General features: G+C 44.0%; 1 protein-coding gene across 2 annotated transcripts in view; it reads right to left on the bottom strand.

Annotated features, from left to right (window-relative positions):
* Positions 1–17148, bottom strand: part of LOC139373931 (SLIT-ROBO Rho GTPase-activating protein 1-like) — a 157216-nt gene that overhangs the window by 21124 nt on the left and 118944 nt on the right. For both annotated transcript variants that reach the window (XM_071115024.1, XM_071115020.1), the window contains exons 13-18: positions 14161–14221; positions 13271–13348; positions 11103–11237; positions 8277–8385; positions 7257–7481; positions 4119–4198 (exon numbers count right to left, since the gene is read on the bottom strand). In XM_071115024.1, the coding sequence (XP_070971125.1) occupies positions 4119–4198; positions 7257–7481; positions 8277–8385; positions 11103–11237; positions 13271–13348; positions 14161–14221 (688 nt within the window). The remainder of the gene's footprint in view (positions 1–4118; positions 4199–7256; positions 7482–8276; positions 8386–11102; positions 11238–13270; positions 13349–14160; positions 14222–17148) is intronic.

Genomic DNA, 17148 nt, shown 5'->3' with positions numbered 1-17148 from the left:
CAGCAAGGCTTCCTCGATAAGAGGTATCAGTGGAGAAGCACCACAGAGCTCAGATAGCAGGAAACCAGAGCAGGATGTGTAAAAAGCCACCATGACATTCTTTTCACAGAAACAACTCAGCGAGATTCCCTGATGAGTATCCTGGTGAGAGGAGCAGTGGAGAGGACAGTGATTCCAAGATAACATGTATCCTGGTTCTCTTGTTTTTTCTCCCTCTCCCCCCTCTCTGCCGTGGGGAATGACAGGGGTGTTGTGGAGTCAATGAGACATGACAGACAGGAATTTGATCTCTGATTTCATTTTAATTTTATAGTGCGCAAGCTCATAGACAAGGACACTCAGAAGTGCGTGCACACAAAAATAGCTGGACAGAAAAAGTAAGAGGTTCTGATATAACAGCAGTGCAATGTAGGATGCCGTTACACCCAAGTGGACTAGTCCCATGGCTCGCTCTGCTCATGCATGTGAATAGGGATCACCACCTTGGAGTGAGATACGGCAACAATCGATAAAGTGAGAGGCAGAAAAGCAGCAGCTAGGCAGGCCCCAATGAATTCGCTCTCGCTCGCTCTGAAAATAAATCTAAGATCCTGCTTATCTGCTACAGGACATGGTGAGCAGAGACAGATTGGGGGGGGGGGGGGGGGTCATAGGGGAAGATAAATGACATGTTCAGTGTTTACTGAACTGGGTAAAGAGAATGCACTACTCCAACACCCTATAGTGTTTAACCAGCAGAGGGAAGGAACATCAATGTATTGACAGAGGGAGAGAAATGGGCATCTAAAAAAAGGACACGGTTACGCTACAATGTCACGCTACGATGTCACGCTACGATGTCACGCTACGATGTCACGCTACGATGTCACGCTACGATGTTACGCATGTCATTGCCAGTTGTTACAGGAGTTGACGGAATGCAGGTCGTTAAAATTGAGTACTGTCTGTAGCATGTGAAAGAATTAAGGCACACTCGGAAGTTCCAACCATTTTCCCCCATGTGATGCATGTGTTTCCTATCTCACACACACACACACACGCACGCACGCACGCACGCACGCACGCACGCACACACGCACGCACACACGCACGCGCGCACGCACGCACGCACGCCCGCACACACAAGTTCTGTAAATGTGGCTTCTCCAGTTCATCCATAATGGGAGTAAATGGGCTTTAACACACCAGGAGGGCTGAGTAGAGGGCTTGGCCTTATTGGCTGGTTACAAAAGGTGGATGATGCTAACAAAGACATTGAAGCCCTGAAGACAACTAGGATCGAACATTGACGTCATACAGCAAAATTGTAAATCTGAGTAAGATCCTAAGTATTTTCAACCACTAACTGAGGACAATAGGTCTGAATGTGCTTCAAGAGCCCACAGGGAATGGCAATAACATCAGGGTCAGAAAGACTTTCCGCTCAACCCTAACAGCGTGATAATATTTGGACCAATACCATGGTAGCCCGAGTTAGGTTCATATGGTTGATTAGGCCTACTTGTCCATAATTAATTGCTTTGCAATGGATAACTACATGCTCTAGTCTGTACCATCAGGTGCCATTCATTAGGAAAAATATTTTTTCTTATTGGACATGTCCAAGCAGTCAGTCTCTCCCCCGTTTCATTGATTTTTCTTCCATTTGGTGCCGAATAATCACGCCTCCGGTGTCTTCATTAGTTAGAATGGACATACATGTGTCTGACTCTGTAAGAGGGTGTGCTAGCAAAGCTATGTAATGAGACGTGATGGTTTACATTTCCATCCTGGAGCTCATGTATAAATGATGTTTAAAGACTGATGGTGAATGATGAAAAGGACAATCTAAAAACACTTTCAGACCTAAAGGGAAAGGAGATGGGATTGTGCCTGTTATTATGATTAGGCTACTAATGTGTGTTTTCATTATTACTATGGAACCGGGTTGGGCTCCGTTGTAGACTAGACAATGTGGACGGCTACAACACAACTTTGAAAGTTTTTGTAAAGTTTTTTGTTACGTAGTTGTACAGCATTTTTGTAAAATGTTTGTTACGTACAGTGCCTTCAGAAAGAATTCATACCCCTTGACTTATTTCACATTTTGTTGTATAACATGTAATGATTTTTTTTCTCTCACCTATATACACATAATACTCCACAATGATAAAGTCCTTCTGGGTAAGTCTCTAAGTGCTTTGCACACTTGGATCGTACAATATTTGCACATTCTTTTAAAAATTATTCAGGCTCTGTCAAGTTGGTTGTTGATCATTGCTAGACAGCCATTTTCAAGTCTTGCCATAGATTTTCAAGTCGCTTTAAGTCAAAACTGTGACTAAGCCACTCAGGAACATTCAATGTCGTCCTGGTAAACAACGCAGTGTCTACACTGGTTCAGTGTATATTTGGCCTTGTGTTTTAGGTTATTGGGGCGGCAGGTAACCTAGTGGTTAGAGCGTTGGACTAGTAACCGAAAGGTTGCAAGATCGAATTCCCGAGCTGACAAGGGAAAAATGTGTCGTTATGCCCCTGAACAAGGCAGTTAACACACTGTTCTTAGGCCGTCATTGAAAATAAGCATTTGTTCTTAAGTTCTTAACTGACTTGCCTAGTTAAATAAAGGTAAAATAAAAATTGTCCTGCTGAAAGGTCAATTTGTCTCTCAGTGTCTGTTGGAAAGCAGACTGAACCAGGTTTTCCTCTACAATTTTGCCTGTGCTTAGCTCTATTCCATTTATTTTCATCCTAAAAACAACTCCCTAGTCCATGCCGATGACAAGCATGCCCGTAACATGATGCAACCACCACCATGCTTGAAAATATGAAGAATAGTACTGTGTTGGATTTGCCCCAAACCTAAGGCTTTGTATTCAGGACATAAAGTACATTTCTTTGCCACATTCTTTGCAGTTTTACTTTAATGCATTATTGAAAACAAGATACATGTTTAGGAATATATTTATTCTCTACAAAATGTCTAAAGGCACTTTAGCTGTACAGCGTTTTTGTAATGTTTCCCTGAGAAACAACCAGTTTCTGTCCTATTCAGCCAACCTGACCCCTCTGTAGCCCACGGAGGAGGTGAGTCAGTGTATTTGATTTGGAACAGACCAACTCCATCGCACCCCCCTCGTCTGAGACCGGGTCCAACAGACCAGATGGAAGAGCAGACGTCTCAACTCAACACTTTTTACTTAGTTTTAGAAGTATATAGTTCCCTGGCCTGCAGTGCAGTGTCTCTGAGGCTGGTGTGAGTGAGGCCTATCACATTAACACACGCTGAAGTCGTTTAAAAGCATAGACAATACAGATGGTATTATAGACAATCATTCATCATCATCACTCCCCATTCATATTTGGAGTTCAAAATAATTCCCCAAAAGTATTTATATGCTGGGTATATTTGAGTGATCAACCCATAGGATTAGGGCTCATTCAAATACTATCGGCTAACCCCAAAACTTAAAGATCCCTCATCACATTACCCGAGGGGGTCCGGAGGGATGCAGAAGAGCCCACCAGGGATCTGGGGGGGAGGTGCTGCCATCACTGTGTGGCCAAGGTCCCATGGGGTGTTGGCGATACAGCAGGAATTAGAATATGAATAGATGCCCACATCTCTGGAGCCCAGTTCCCTGCCCCTCCAAGGTCATTCCATTTAGCAAGGCAGGATTATCCACACAGGCCAGTGGGCTCTTGGTTTAACCCTCACTAGACCACAGCACAGACACTGGAGAAAGTCTTGATTTAACCCTCACTAGACCACAGCACAGACACTGGAGAAAGTCTGGATTTAACCCTCGCTAGACCACAGCACAGACACCGGGGAAAGTCTGGATTTAACCCTCACTAGACCACAGTACAGACACTGGAGAAAGTCTGGATTTAACCCTCACTAGACCACAGCACAGACACTGGGGAAAGTCTGGATTTAACCCTCGCTAGACCACAGCACAGACACTGGGGAAAGTCTGGATTTAACCCTCAGACACTAGAGAAAGTCTGGATTTAACCCTCACTAGACCACAGCACAGACACTGGGGAAAGAAAGTATGCTTTTCCCATGACGTTCACATCTGGTATGTCATTACATCATAGGGTTATACAAGGGTGCCTGGTTGAAGGGTACTCACCATCCTCACTGGTATGTGTCTCAGTGCCTCCCTCATTGTCCACCTCCTCTATGGCCCCATGCTCACTGTATGGACTCTCACTGTGGGGGGAGAGAAGGTCAGAGGTCAGGGTTAGGGGTCTGAGATTATAGGTTGAGGTCAGGCTACCATGGATACAATTGTACCCGCTACTCAATTTCATCCATCCTCAGCGTGTATCTTGTTTAAAGTGGATTCCCCTATTTGCCTCCTTTCCTTCTTTGGCAATGATGTGACACTACTGGACTGGTGAAAGCAAATACCTGGTAGTAGTATGCACTCACATAGATATCATCTATCAAAGACTTTTAGTGTAGATCAGGGGTGTCAAACTCATTTATCCCCACAGCCTGCATTCAGTCTTCACCGAGGTCTGGAGGGACGCTGTTAAAGGGGGCTGAACGCAACGATTCCGCATGCGTTTTTCTATTGCTCATTAAGAAAAACAAGATTTGGGTCTTGGGGGGTGTGGTTCGATGTGGGTGTGCTATGTTTGCATATCTTACCCTGGCAGTTACTGTCTTTTGTCCCTCCTGAGTCACGGTAGCAACAACCTAGCCACTACCACTTCCTCAAAATATAAATCAATAAATCGAATTCATTTTGACTTCATTGCAGAGCAGGTCTTAGTTGTGCAATTGTACATCAGGTATTTACACTACAAAAGTCAGTGAACTGCAGACAGAATAAAGTCAGCTGCTGCTGGCTGCAGTCAGGACTGATTTCTGAGAACAAGTTCATCATCAGCAAGCTGTTAAACTAAAATCACTACTAGCTAGCTGGCTAAGTTCCATCTTTGTGTTTGTTAATTAAGCTAGCTAGTAGTAGCTAGCAGGCAGGCCACATTAGCTAAATCAGCTTATCAAGTCACTGTTGGTTGGCAACGTATCTTCTTCGGTGCCGTTTTGTTTTTACAACTTTCTCACTATCTGTTACCAGAGTGTGCACCTGTCTGGCAGTGTTTCATAGCAAATCATGTTACAAAACAGGTTGTGGCAGGACAAAAGATGCTTGCGAATGGGTTTATAATTTTGGAATATTGACAAGTGCCAGTTGGGATTCAAGTGTACATCATGTCAGTTGTCATTTTGACCAAACGAGTTGCAGACTGGAGTGATCCCTATCAAACACAGGAAGTGGCCCCTGCATAAAGGGCTTAGGGACCAAATAACATTGCCCACGTAGGGTAGCCTAGTGGTTAGAGCGTTGGACTAGTAACCTGAAGGTTGCAAGTTCAAACCCCTGAGCTGACAAGGTACAAATCTGTCGTTCTGCCCCTGAACAGGCAGTTAACCCACTGTTCCTAGGCTGTCATTGAAAATAAGAATTTGTTCTTAACTGACTTGCCTAGTTAAATAAAGGTTAAAAAAAAATTGTCTTAAGTAAACATGTCTGAGTCCGAGCTCCACTGTCTCACTGACTTGACTTTAGATATTTTGAGATGCACCTACAGCCACATTGAGAGGCATCCATCGACTATTGGCAGCCACCGACTACCAAATAGAGGGCATCATCAGTATTCCCATGACACAGGCTAGGTGCTGTTTATCGGTTTTCAGACGTCTCTGGCATTAATGCCCCTTATATCTTCCACAGATTTCCTCCGACTGGCACTTAGCGCCGCTTCCCAGGGTAACACACCACAGCCACCCGCCTCAGTACAGCGATGAGAGGGGGGGGGGGGGGGGGGAGATGGAGAGACGACAACAAATCTTCTAGGTTTGATGTGGCTCGGTCAGGGATGGTGTCCTGATGGCTGTGACAGGTGATTATCTCTGGCAGAGCAAAGACTTACGCTCTGCCAAGGAACAGAGAGAGAGACGTGCTCTTCAGAGGAGGAGACAGGCTCTCCTCACAGCTGTGGATCCATCCTGCCAAACTTTACTTTGGTCTGTTAATGTAATTCTATGTGATGCACTTTAGGTTATAATTAGTGTTCCCTTCCCAATTGTGATCGCTTCGGTCCATCTCACCTCATCATGGCCAATATCTAAAGCATAGGAGTTGGCAAGACAGCACAAACAGATCTGGGACCAGGCTAGTGCTCTTCAGGGGAAGAGAACGATAACGTCTCCCTAGTCAGCTCCTCATAGCTGTGGAGCTAGCTGGCCCAGGGACGTTACTCTGCTCTGTTTTAACGTACAAATACAAGCTGCATTACATGATGTTAAAATGACTGTTTCCTTGCCAAGTGACTTGGTCTCTTTTCTTCTGCGTCTGGGGACATTATGGTGATCGATTTAGTCAGTGTCATTTCGTCAAGGCAGATATCTAAAGGTCTGATACAGAAAAGAGAGCTGTACCCTGTCATATTGTCTCACCACGGACACTTTAATCATTTAGCAAAATTACCTGCGTTAACTCTAACGACGTATTGAGACAGCTGCAGCTCCCACTGCAGTGCAGACACACACATACTGGCAGCATGGAGTATTATGTCCCATATGAAGGGATATTTGGCTGCGAGCCTGAGCTATGATACATTCACAGGACGGGAATGAGAAAAACACCCCTACTGGCTCCCCAGCCAACACCTCAGTGAAGAGCTACGATACATTCACAGGACGGGAATGAGAAAAACACCCCTACTGGCTCCCCAGCCAACACCTCAGTGAAGCTGGTCAAAATAACATCATTGCAAGTCGCCCGCATAGTTTCACTAATGAATAACCTCTGACTTCATCGAAGGGCGACCCTGCTCAGTCAATCATCTCACAGGGTTCTCACAGGTCAGGGACCTTCTGGAATATCAGACAAAATACCATTCCAGACATGGAAAGCCAGAGAATTGAACACATCTATTGACACAATGAAGAAAAATCATGAAATGTCAGATGAATTGCTGTTTGGAAATGAAACGTAGATTCAAATGTATTCTTCTGTACATTTGTCACAAGGTGTTGCCCGGCACATGTTTAGCCACTGTCATACACATTCTAATTTGTAGACATGGGAAGTCATGAAAAAGTAATGGAATTTATAAAGTGTCTACAAGCAAGAACCCTGACCAGTAGTCTCCGCCAGCCATGCCCTTCTCACACACCCTGCTCAAATCATGCAGCTCAATCGTTCAGCTCACCAGTTGCCTTTCTAGTAATTCTATTTCTATGTTCAGCTCACCAGTAGTCTTCCCCGGCCATGCATTTCTCATAGACGGGCCCGTCCAGCTCCTTGGTGTCGGGGAAGATGGTTTCGTGGTGGATGATGATGGTCTTGATGATCTCGTTGACGTGTGCCTGGCACAACACCTGGTCCTCGATGTTGGGTGTGGGCATGAGGGTGGGCCCGAAGCAGATGGCCAGGTTATAGGGGTCCATCATGTTCTCGTCGCTGTACTGGGACAGGCTGGGGGGCAGAGGGGGGACGGGGGAGACGGAGCAAAGAGAGGGTGAGTGAGAGTGGTAGAGGGAGATAGACAGAGCGAGAGATATGTGAGAGATAAAGGGTTTACATACAACAATCGACTTTACGTTACATTAGCATAATCTCTTTAACAAGATAAAGCGGATAAACGTTGCCCTTCTCAAACACAGAATTTTGATTTGATTGTGTACAAACAGGAATGAGTTCTGTGTTGTACAACTGCATTCAGCCGAGGCACCAAATTGACTGCCTATCCTCTCACTGTCTGGGTAGTGATCATTTCTCAAAGCTTTTTAATAACCTAACAGATCACACAACGAGATTATGCTCCTCTCTTTATCAGCTAAGCAGTAAAACAACGAGCGCCTTTCAGGTGGAGTAAATTACTAAGGAGTAAATCTCTCCAGTCATCCATTAACCCCAGACATGTTTACTTTAACACTAGCTCATTTTCTCTCTCTACATACAGTAACAAACAGGAGAAATGTACTGTACAATGATCTTAAAGGTGCAGGTTATTAGGGCTATTTGGTGACTGAGTAACATGTCCCCATACAGTAGGCCAGTCAATGTGTGTTTTGTGCTTTCAAACCGTATATCAGACAATGAAGAGTCCGTGAACAAGCCTGGGTCATATTATTCATTAGGGCACGCAATGGAAAACCATTCACAACAGGAAACCAACATTTGCCAGGTAGTACCTCTCCCTTTCAGTATATTTTTTTCAGTTTGATGCCTAATGAATATGACCCTGGAATATGGTTGTTGAGGACTTACTGATTGAGAAAGGCAAAAAGGTAGCGCATCACGATGAGGATGGATCTGGGCACGGCGGTCAGGAGAATCTTACGGATGTAAAGGGACCGCTCATACAGGTTCTCTATTCCTGGGGGGATGGGAAGGAGGGGGCGAAGGAGAGGGAGAGAGGGGGGAAGGAGAGAGAGAGAAATGTTAGTACTATGGGGTTGTATTAAATCATTAGATATTACTCATCATATAAATCTTAGTAGTACAGACCGAAGCTATTTACACAATGCGGTTGAACTGTTTTTAGCTTGATCTACATTTCTTATTAGTATGCACATTTCAATTTAAAATACATGTATCCGAGGTGTGTGTGTGTGTGTGTGTGTGTATATGTATGTATGTGTGTGTGTATATGTATGTATGTGTGTGTGTGTGTGTGTGTGTGTGTGTATATGTGTGTGTGTGTATGTGTGTGTATGTGTGTGTGTATGTGTGTGTGTGTATGTGTATACGTGTGTGTGTGTGTGTGTGTATGTGTGTGTGTGTGTGTGTGTGTGTGTGTGCGTGTGTGTGTATGTGTGCGTGTATGTATATGTGTGTATGTGTGTATATGTGGTTGTGTGTGTGAACAGTTCCGCCGAGAAACCAACACATCCAGAGAACGTATCACTGTGATTTCTGTCACTTTGTCGTCCATGCTCTTCTCTAAAATGGGTCTGACCCACCACTTTGCAAGGCTGCATATTTAATGAGAGTTATCCATCTGAATGTGACCATTCACTCATTGATACCCAGTGTGACTGCAGGCTGCAGCGATAAATAGCAAAGCAGCATATTCGGGCTGAGGCCATTAGGATAGGTCACAAATTCTATAGCCTGGTTGAATCAGACTCAATGCTGCGCTCAATGGCGAGAGCTGTATCTGGAGCCCTCACCAAGTTAACCACTGATGAAGTTGTCTCAGAGCACAAAACTGCTCCCAATAGCACTATAGATGCTAGCACTATCATAGAAGACAATTGCACAGTTATAAATCACACCGGTATAAGTTCTGCTGTTTCCAGTTCTGTTGCTGCACTAAATATCGTAAGAATGTTACACTCTTCTATCAGATGGGAGAGGGTGTCTTCTTGAGATGTCTCAGAGCACAACGTTCTGATTAGAAGTCTCTGGACAAGAGTGTCTGCTGAAGCACTAAAACATGTCGAGACCTCATACTGTTTCTCTATCTCGGTCTCTTTCTAGTCAGCCAGAGAAAATGATCTTTGGCGTTTTAAACTATTTTTGTCACTACTGCTATAATTATCAAGGACAAAGCATCTCACAAAACATCCCTTTAGTCTCATCTCAGAATGATCACGAATGGTGGAGCACTGATCTGTTTCACTGATCTGTTTCACTGATCTGTTTCACTCGAATCCGCCCATCTCCTCCGTTCCAAAGCAGCCCATTTCATTTTTTCATTGACGACAACGATGGCTGCCTGAAGTAGTGCTGTCACCGTGAAACGAGTTTGGGCCATCTGGGAGTTGGCTTTTGGGAATACTTGTGATGTTATGCATCTTACATGAGTACTTAACTCGGTTTCTTTCTGCATGGTTCCTGAACACTTCAGATGGATGCTATTTAAAGAACAGTCACCCCCCTTCCTCACAATCGCCCCAGCCCACTCGTTGTGAATCCCAAATGAAGAGACCATAGACAGACTACACAGGCATTTGCAGCTGTACAACAAAGACCAAGTTAAAGTTCAAATGCAGCACTGTGAAAAACATGGACATCATTCTGTACCTAGATAAATGTGTTTACCCAGTGCCCAGTGAGCCAACCATTTAAAGTAAAAAGGTGATACTGTGGTAATATCTGGCTCATTCTGAAAGGAGTGGAGGGTTTTATTAATATGGAGACTGGTGGCTGGGCAAGAGGCCCACTCTCCAATTGCTGGTATGTGAAGCCTGAGAATGTAGACAACAGGGAATCCCCATCACTCACACACTGACTGCACAATGTAAACCAATGCCATATCTCTCGCTCACATACACACAGAAGGCGGCGAGTGCACACACAGAATCCCCCCCCCCCCCCATTCTCACACACACCAAAGGCATTACGGCAAACGTTGTGTACAGTACGTGACCCACACTAGCTAGCCAGTCCATTGTTCTTGAACAACAGTGCCTACTCCACTAGTCCCCCCCCCAAAGCCCCCACATGACATCTTATAAAAGGTCAGAGCGTGTCCCACAAAGAGCGGACTGAACTATGCAAGACCGTGTCACACTGCCGTTACAGCAAGAGAACAATATGGCCGTCTGTGACAGAGTAGTGATCTCGCCACTGTATGGTTTGATGTAAACACTACGGTAGTTGTGCGTTTATACTTTTCATTACCCAACACCAGGCTGTATGGTGAGCTTTGTGTCCTAGCTCACCACATGAATGCTCTAGTCAGTGGAGAAGATAGTCAACAACACAAAGTGGTACTATTCACCTCCAGGCACAAAGACGGTATAACACAATGCTACTGATGAACACACCACAGAAGAGTAAGTAGTAGCTATGATGTTTGTGATGATTTCCCCATAGTGGGACATTAAGAGTTGACCTGTGAAGGGCATGTGAACACCAACTAATGACTTACATGGCTCCTAGAGGGTATCTGCTCCATCTGAATGTCACAATGTATACACTTCCATTCAATATGAACACATTAAGTTCAACTTTGCAGATATGCCCATAATATGTGTGGGTGTGCACGCGTCTGTGTGTTTGTTTGTACATGCTTGCGTGTGTTTATTATAATGTAGCACAGCCAGCTGTGCTGGTCCAGAGACAACCTCAAGCAGAGGTACTTACTGACGCAGGAGAGGAGGTCATTAAATCTTTCCTTGGGCAAGAGGGATTTCTCCAGGCCCCGGAAGTAGAGTTTAAGAACCCCGGCAACCGAGTTGATGTCGTGGTTGTTCTCTTCATCTGTCAATGGGTCCTTACCTGGGAGATCGATAAGTGTATGTGAGGGTGTTGTATGCAGGCAATCATTACATTTCCCCTGACTAGAAGGAAGTTTGAAACTTACAAACAAGCAGTGCCCATTAGACTAGGGTACATTGTAAACATGTCAATGTTTCTGCTTCTTTCATCAGCTTAATAAGTTCTTTCCAGTGTTAACTAATTATCTCAAAACAGAAAATTAACTAGCAATTAAGCAAAGTCATATTCTGCAGCTCAAGCTGAAGTACATAATTTATTTCCTATGTTTGCTTTTCCTTCTGTCCCTATGTGCTGCAATCCACTGATGGTATCAAATGTGTGAAGTGTAATTTGACTGACTGACCTATCAATCCTGGACAGTATAAAAGTATTGGGCTGACTGTACAATAATATGTTAACATCCTACAGTACCTTACAGTAACAGAACATCCTACAGTACCTTACAGTAAAATAACATCCTAGAGTAACATAACATCCTACAGTACCTTACAGTAACAGAACATCCTACAGTACCTTACAGTAACAGAACATCCTACAGTACCTTACAGTAACATAACATCCTACAGTACCATATAGTAACATAACATCCTACAGTACCTTACAGTAACAGAACATCCTAAAGTACCATATAGTAACATAACATCCTACAGTACCTTACAGTAACAGAACATCCTACAGTACCTTATAGTAACAGAACATCCTACAGTACCATATAGTAACAGAACATCCTACAGTACCTTATAGTAACAGAACATCCTACAGTACCTTACAGTAACAGAACATCCTACAGTACCTTACAGTAACAGAACATCCTACAGTACCTTACAGTAACAGAACATCCTACAGTACCTTACAGTAACATAACATCCTACAGTACCTTACAGTAACAGAACATCCTAAAGTACCTTACAGTAACAGAACATCCTACAGTACCTTACAGTAACATAACATCCTACAGTACCATATAGTAACATAACATCCTACAGTACCTTACAGTAACAGAACATCCTAAAGTACCTTACAGTAACATAACATCCTACAGTACCATATAGTAACATAACATCCTACAGTACCTTACAGTAACAGAACATCCTACAGTACCTTATAGTAACAGAACATCCTACAGTACCTTATAGTAACAGAACATCCTACAGTACCTTACAGTAAAATAACATCCTAGAGTAACATAACATCCTACAGTACCATATAGTAACATAACATCCTACAGTACCTTACAGTAACATAACATCCTACAGTACCTTACAGTAACAGAACATCCCACAGTACCTTACAGTAACAGAACATCCCACAGTACCTTACAGTAACAGAACATCCCACAGTACCTTACAGTAACAGAACATCCTACAGTACCTTATAGTAACAGAACATCCTACAGTACCTTACAGTAACAGAACATCCTAAAGTACCTTACAGTAACAGAACATCCTAAAGTAACATAACATCCTACAGTACCTTACAGTAACAAAACATCCTACAGTACCTTACAGTAACAGAACATCCTACAGTACCTTACAGTAACATAACATCCTACAGTACCTTACAGTAACATAATATCCAACAGTACCTTACAGTAACATAACATCCTACTGTACCTTACAGTAACAGAACATCCTACAGTACCTTACAGTAACATAACATCCTACAGTACCTTACAGTAACAGAACATCCTAAAGTACCTTACAGTAACAGAACATCCTACAGTACCTTACAGTAACAGAACATCCCACAGTACCTTACAGTAACATAACATCCTACAGTACCTTACAGTAACATAATATCCAACAGTACCTTACAGTAACATAACATCCTACTGTACCTTACAGTAACAGAACATCCTACAGTACCTTACAGTAACATAACATCTTACAGTACCTTACAGTAACAGAACATCCTACAGTACCTTACAGTAACAGAACATCCTACAGTACCTTACAGTAACAGAACATCCTACAGTACCTTACAGTAACAGAACATCCTACAGTACCTTACAGTAACAGAACATCCTACAGTACCTCTCTCGAATGAGTTCTTGATGTCATTGATTTCCATCTGAGACCCGGACACACGGAATATCCCTTGATGCTGAAGGCCTGCAGGGAACAAAGAATGGCAGAGGGGAGAGAGAAGTACAGAACCGAGAGAGAGAGGAAGAGAGAGGTGAGACAGAAAGGTAGACACACGTTTAGTCCATTGTGACAGGCAGCCATTATAAAAGACCACCAGTGCAAAAAGAAAAGCCAGTTTAAGTCCCAACTAAAGGCCACATCCCATTCCTCTTGCCCTTAAGTTTTCCAATTAAAGATAATTAATGAGGGAGAGAGACCGCAACCAAGTCTTACTAAAGTGCCCTCCAGCCAGGATTAGCATTTAATAAGGAGAGAGGTCAGTTCGGAACTTAATTAGTCAGGGTCTTCCCCACTAGAGACGGCCGCCCCAGTAAGACATCGCCGGTGTCCGCAAAACACAGAGAGGTCATTAGCGTCACGCCTTCAAAAGTTTAAGCCGACGTGTTTTGTTGGAGTTGTATTAATGCGTCTCACAGTGATAGTCTAACTAACCTATTTGACAGTGTGTGTGAAGGGTGTGTGTGTGTGTGGAATGTGTGTGTTGCATCCCATTGGCTGCATGGACAGATGCTGTAAACAAGATGGCATCTGCATAGTCTTTCCCATGACTGTGACTAAAATGGAACAGATTTTAACACAGACACGGGAAGAATGGAAACACCCAGACAATTAACACTGAAATTGCCGCAATGTTACCCTTGACCAGGGGAGAAGTTTTAGCACCACACAGTCATTTTGGACTGTTACGCTTGATTGGCCTGCAAGAGGTGAGAAAAGGAGAGAAAATCATAGCTGTCGCAAAACAAATACAAGTAATATATGGATGACCAGCTCACCATAGAGATTGATGAATCGAACACAGCTCTCCACCACACGGGGAATAGCTTGTCCAGAGTCCTTCACAATGAGAGGAAGGACATGTCATATTAACAGATGGCTCATTCTGAAATACATTATATCATTCAGTCTTTACATGCTTATTTTTCCCGAAATGCATGCCTCCATTATTATACTTAATGGGTGAAGGGAGAAATGACCGGTGACATTTTACTGTAGCCAGCCTTATGTATGCATTCATAAAGCCTTTATAATAACTACTTATGATAATATAACATCTGCCATTGGCATATAAGGGACTACAGTAAAGTGTTACCAATGATGCTACTGAAGGTTTACAGAGACAGACTAAAGTTTTGCAGCTACAGAACCATTCATGCCCAGTTTCTCTTAGCCAATACAACTCAATGGGGCTTCAGTGGTACGAAACATGGCCTCTTTATCTTGTTTTATTGTGTTACGTCAACACTTGAGCGCACACTTGGGACACTGATAAGGGATGTGAGGTTATGTAACAGAGCCACTACCACACACTCCATATGGAGTGGAGAGAGAGGAGGAGGAGTGAGAAAAGAGGAGAGAGAGAGAGGAGCTGTCCCTTTACAGAGAACACATTCCTCCCTCCTTCAGTAGAAGGGTACAAGAGCTGCACTCCAGAGTAGTACCAAAGTACCAGCTGATAGCTCCCTGCTGAGGCAGAGACCTCTTACATGCTTCTAATAATGTTGTGGATGGGTTTTCACCCAGGGGGCGTAGACACACGGCCCTAAATACATCAACCATGCCGGGATTCCAGGAACCACCGGGTATCAATGTTCTGTAGCTGAGGACTGAGCAAGACAGACTATGTTTGGAGGAATTCAATATCTGTCAATGTAGATGTTGCAAGGTCTGGAATAAGTGTTGGGCATCCTATGAATTGTACAATGTAATCTAAGCCAAATTGTAAGTATAGGGTACATTTTCAATTAATAGGGTACAGATCAAATTGTACTTCATAATCCAGTTGTAGCCCTGGCACAGGAATATATGAATAAATTGACATCTATAGATGTGAGCAGTTCAGTCTGTCAGGGCAAACCTCCAGGGAGTTAGTATTGCACATCAGCACAAACGGGTGAAAGATTATCACAGACAGGAAGTCGAGGGGATGTTAGGGGCAGAAAAAGAGAGAGACAGAGATAGGAAGTCAGCATAGACAGTAAGACTGTGACAATAACAGTATCGCAATATTTTTTCAATGGCAAAAATGAAAACACAAAGCAGACCAAACTATTTGGTCCTTTAAAAATCTGCTGTATGTAAAATATTGTGTGCTATAGCTTGCAAAATACACTGCTCAAAAAAATAAAGGGAACACTTAAACAACACAATGTAACTCCAAGTCAATAACACTTCTGTGAAATCAAACTGTCCACTTAGGAAGCAACACTGATTGACAATAAATGTCACATGCTGTTGTGCAAATGGAATAGACAACAGGTGGAAATGATAGGCAATTAGCAAGACACCCCCAATAAAGGAGTGGTTCTGCAGGTGTGGACCACAGACCACTTCTCAGTTCCTATGCTTCCTGGCTGATGTTTTGGTCACTTTTGAATGCTGGCGGTGCTTTCACTCTAGTGGTAGCATGAGACGGAGTCTACAACCCACACAAGTGGCTCAGGTAGTGCAGCTCATCCAGGATGGCACATCAATGCGAGCTGTGGCAAGAAGGTTTGCTGTGTCTGTCAGCGTAGTGTCCAGAGCATGGAGGCTCTACCAGGAGACAGGCCAGTACATCAGGAGACGTGGAGGAGGCCGTAGGAGGGCAACAACCCAGCAGCAGGACCGCTACCTCCGCCTTTGTGCAAGGAGGAGCAGGAGGAGCACTGCCAGAGCCCTGCAAAATGACCTCCAGCAGGCCACAAATGTGCATGTGTCTGCTCAAACGGTCAGAAACAGACTCCATGAGGGTGGTATGAGGGCCCGACGTCCACAGGTGGGGGTTGTGCTACAGCCCAACAACGTGCAGGACGTTTTTCATTTGCCAGAGAACACCAAGATTGGCAAATTCGCCACTGGCGCCCTGTGCTCTTCACAGATGAAAGTAGGTTCACACTGAGTACATGTGACAGACGTGACAGAGTCTGGAGATGCCATGGAGAACATTCTGCTGCCTGCAACATCCTCCAGCATGACCGGTTTGGCGGTGGGTCAGTCATGGTGTGGGGTGGTATTTCTTTGGGGGGCCGTACAGCCCTCCATGTGCTCGCCAGAGGTAGCCTGACTGCCATTAGGTACCGTGATGAGATCCTCAGACCCCTTGTGAGACCATATGCTGGTGCGGTTGGCCCTGGGTTCCTCCTAATGCAAGACAATGCTAGACCTCATGTGGCTGGAGTGTGTCAGCAGTGCCTGCAAGAGGAAGGCATTGATGCTATGGACTGGCCCGCCCGTTCCCCAGACCTGAATCCAATTGAGCACATCTGGGACATCATGTCTCGCTCCATCCACCAACGCCACGTTGCACCACAGACTGTCCAGGAGTTGGCGGATGCTTTAGTCCAGGTCTGGGAGGAGATCCCTCAGGAGACCATCCGCCACCTCATCAGGAGCATGCCCAGGCGTTGAAGGGAGGTCATACAGGCACGTGGAGGCCACACACACTACTGAGCCTCATTTTGACTTGTTTTAAGGACATTACATCAAAGTTGGATCAGCCTGTAGTGTGGTTTTCCACTTTAACTCCAAATCCAGACCTCCATGGGTTAATAAATTTGATTTCCATTGATAATTCTTGTGTGATTTAGTTGTTAGCACATTTAACTATGTAAAGAAAAAATTATTTAATAAGAATATTTCATTCAGATCTAGGATGTTATTTTAGTGTTCCCTTTATTTTTTTGAGCAGTGTAAATAAATGTGACTCTGGATGACAACATAATGATGTTTGTTTCCAACATTAGGGAGCTATTCCTAAAGAAGTTAAACCCGCTTCGTGTTTT

This window comes from Oncorhynchus clarkii, chromosome 2, assembly GCF_045791955.1.
Source record: "Oncorhynchus clarkii lewisi isolate Uvic-CL-2024 chromosome 2, UVic_Ocla_1.0, whole genome shotgun sequence".
NCBI lineage: Eukaryota > Metazoa > Chordata > Actinopteri > Salmoniformes > Salmonidae > Oncorhynchus > Oncorhynchus clarkii.
This window is presented reverse-complemented; position numbering and strand designations above follow the sequence as displayed.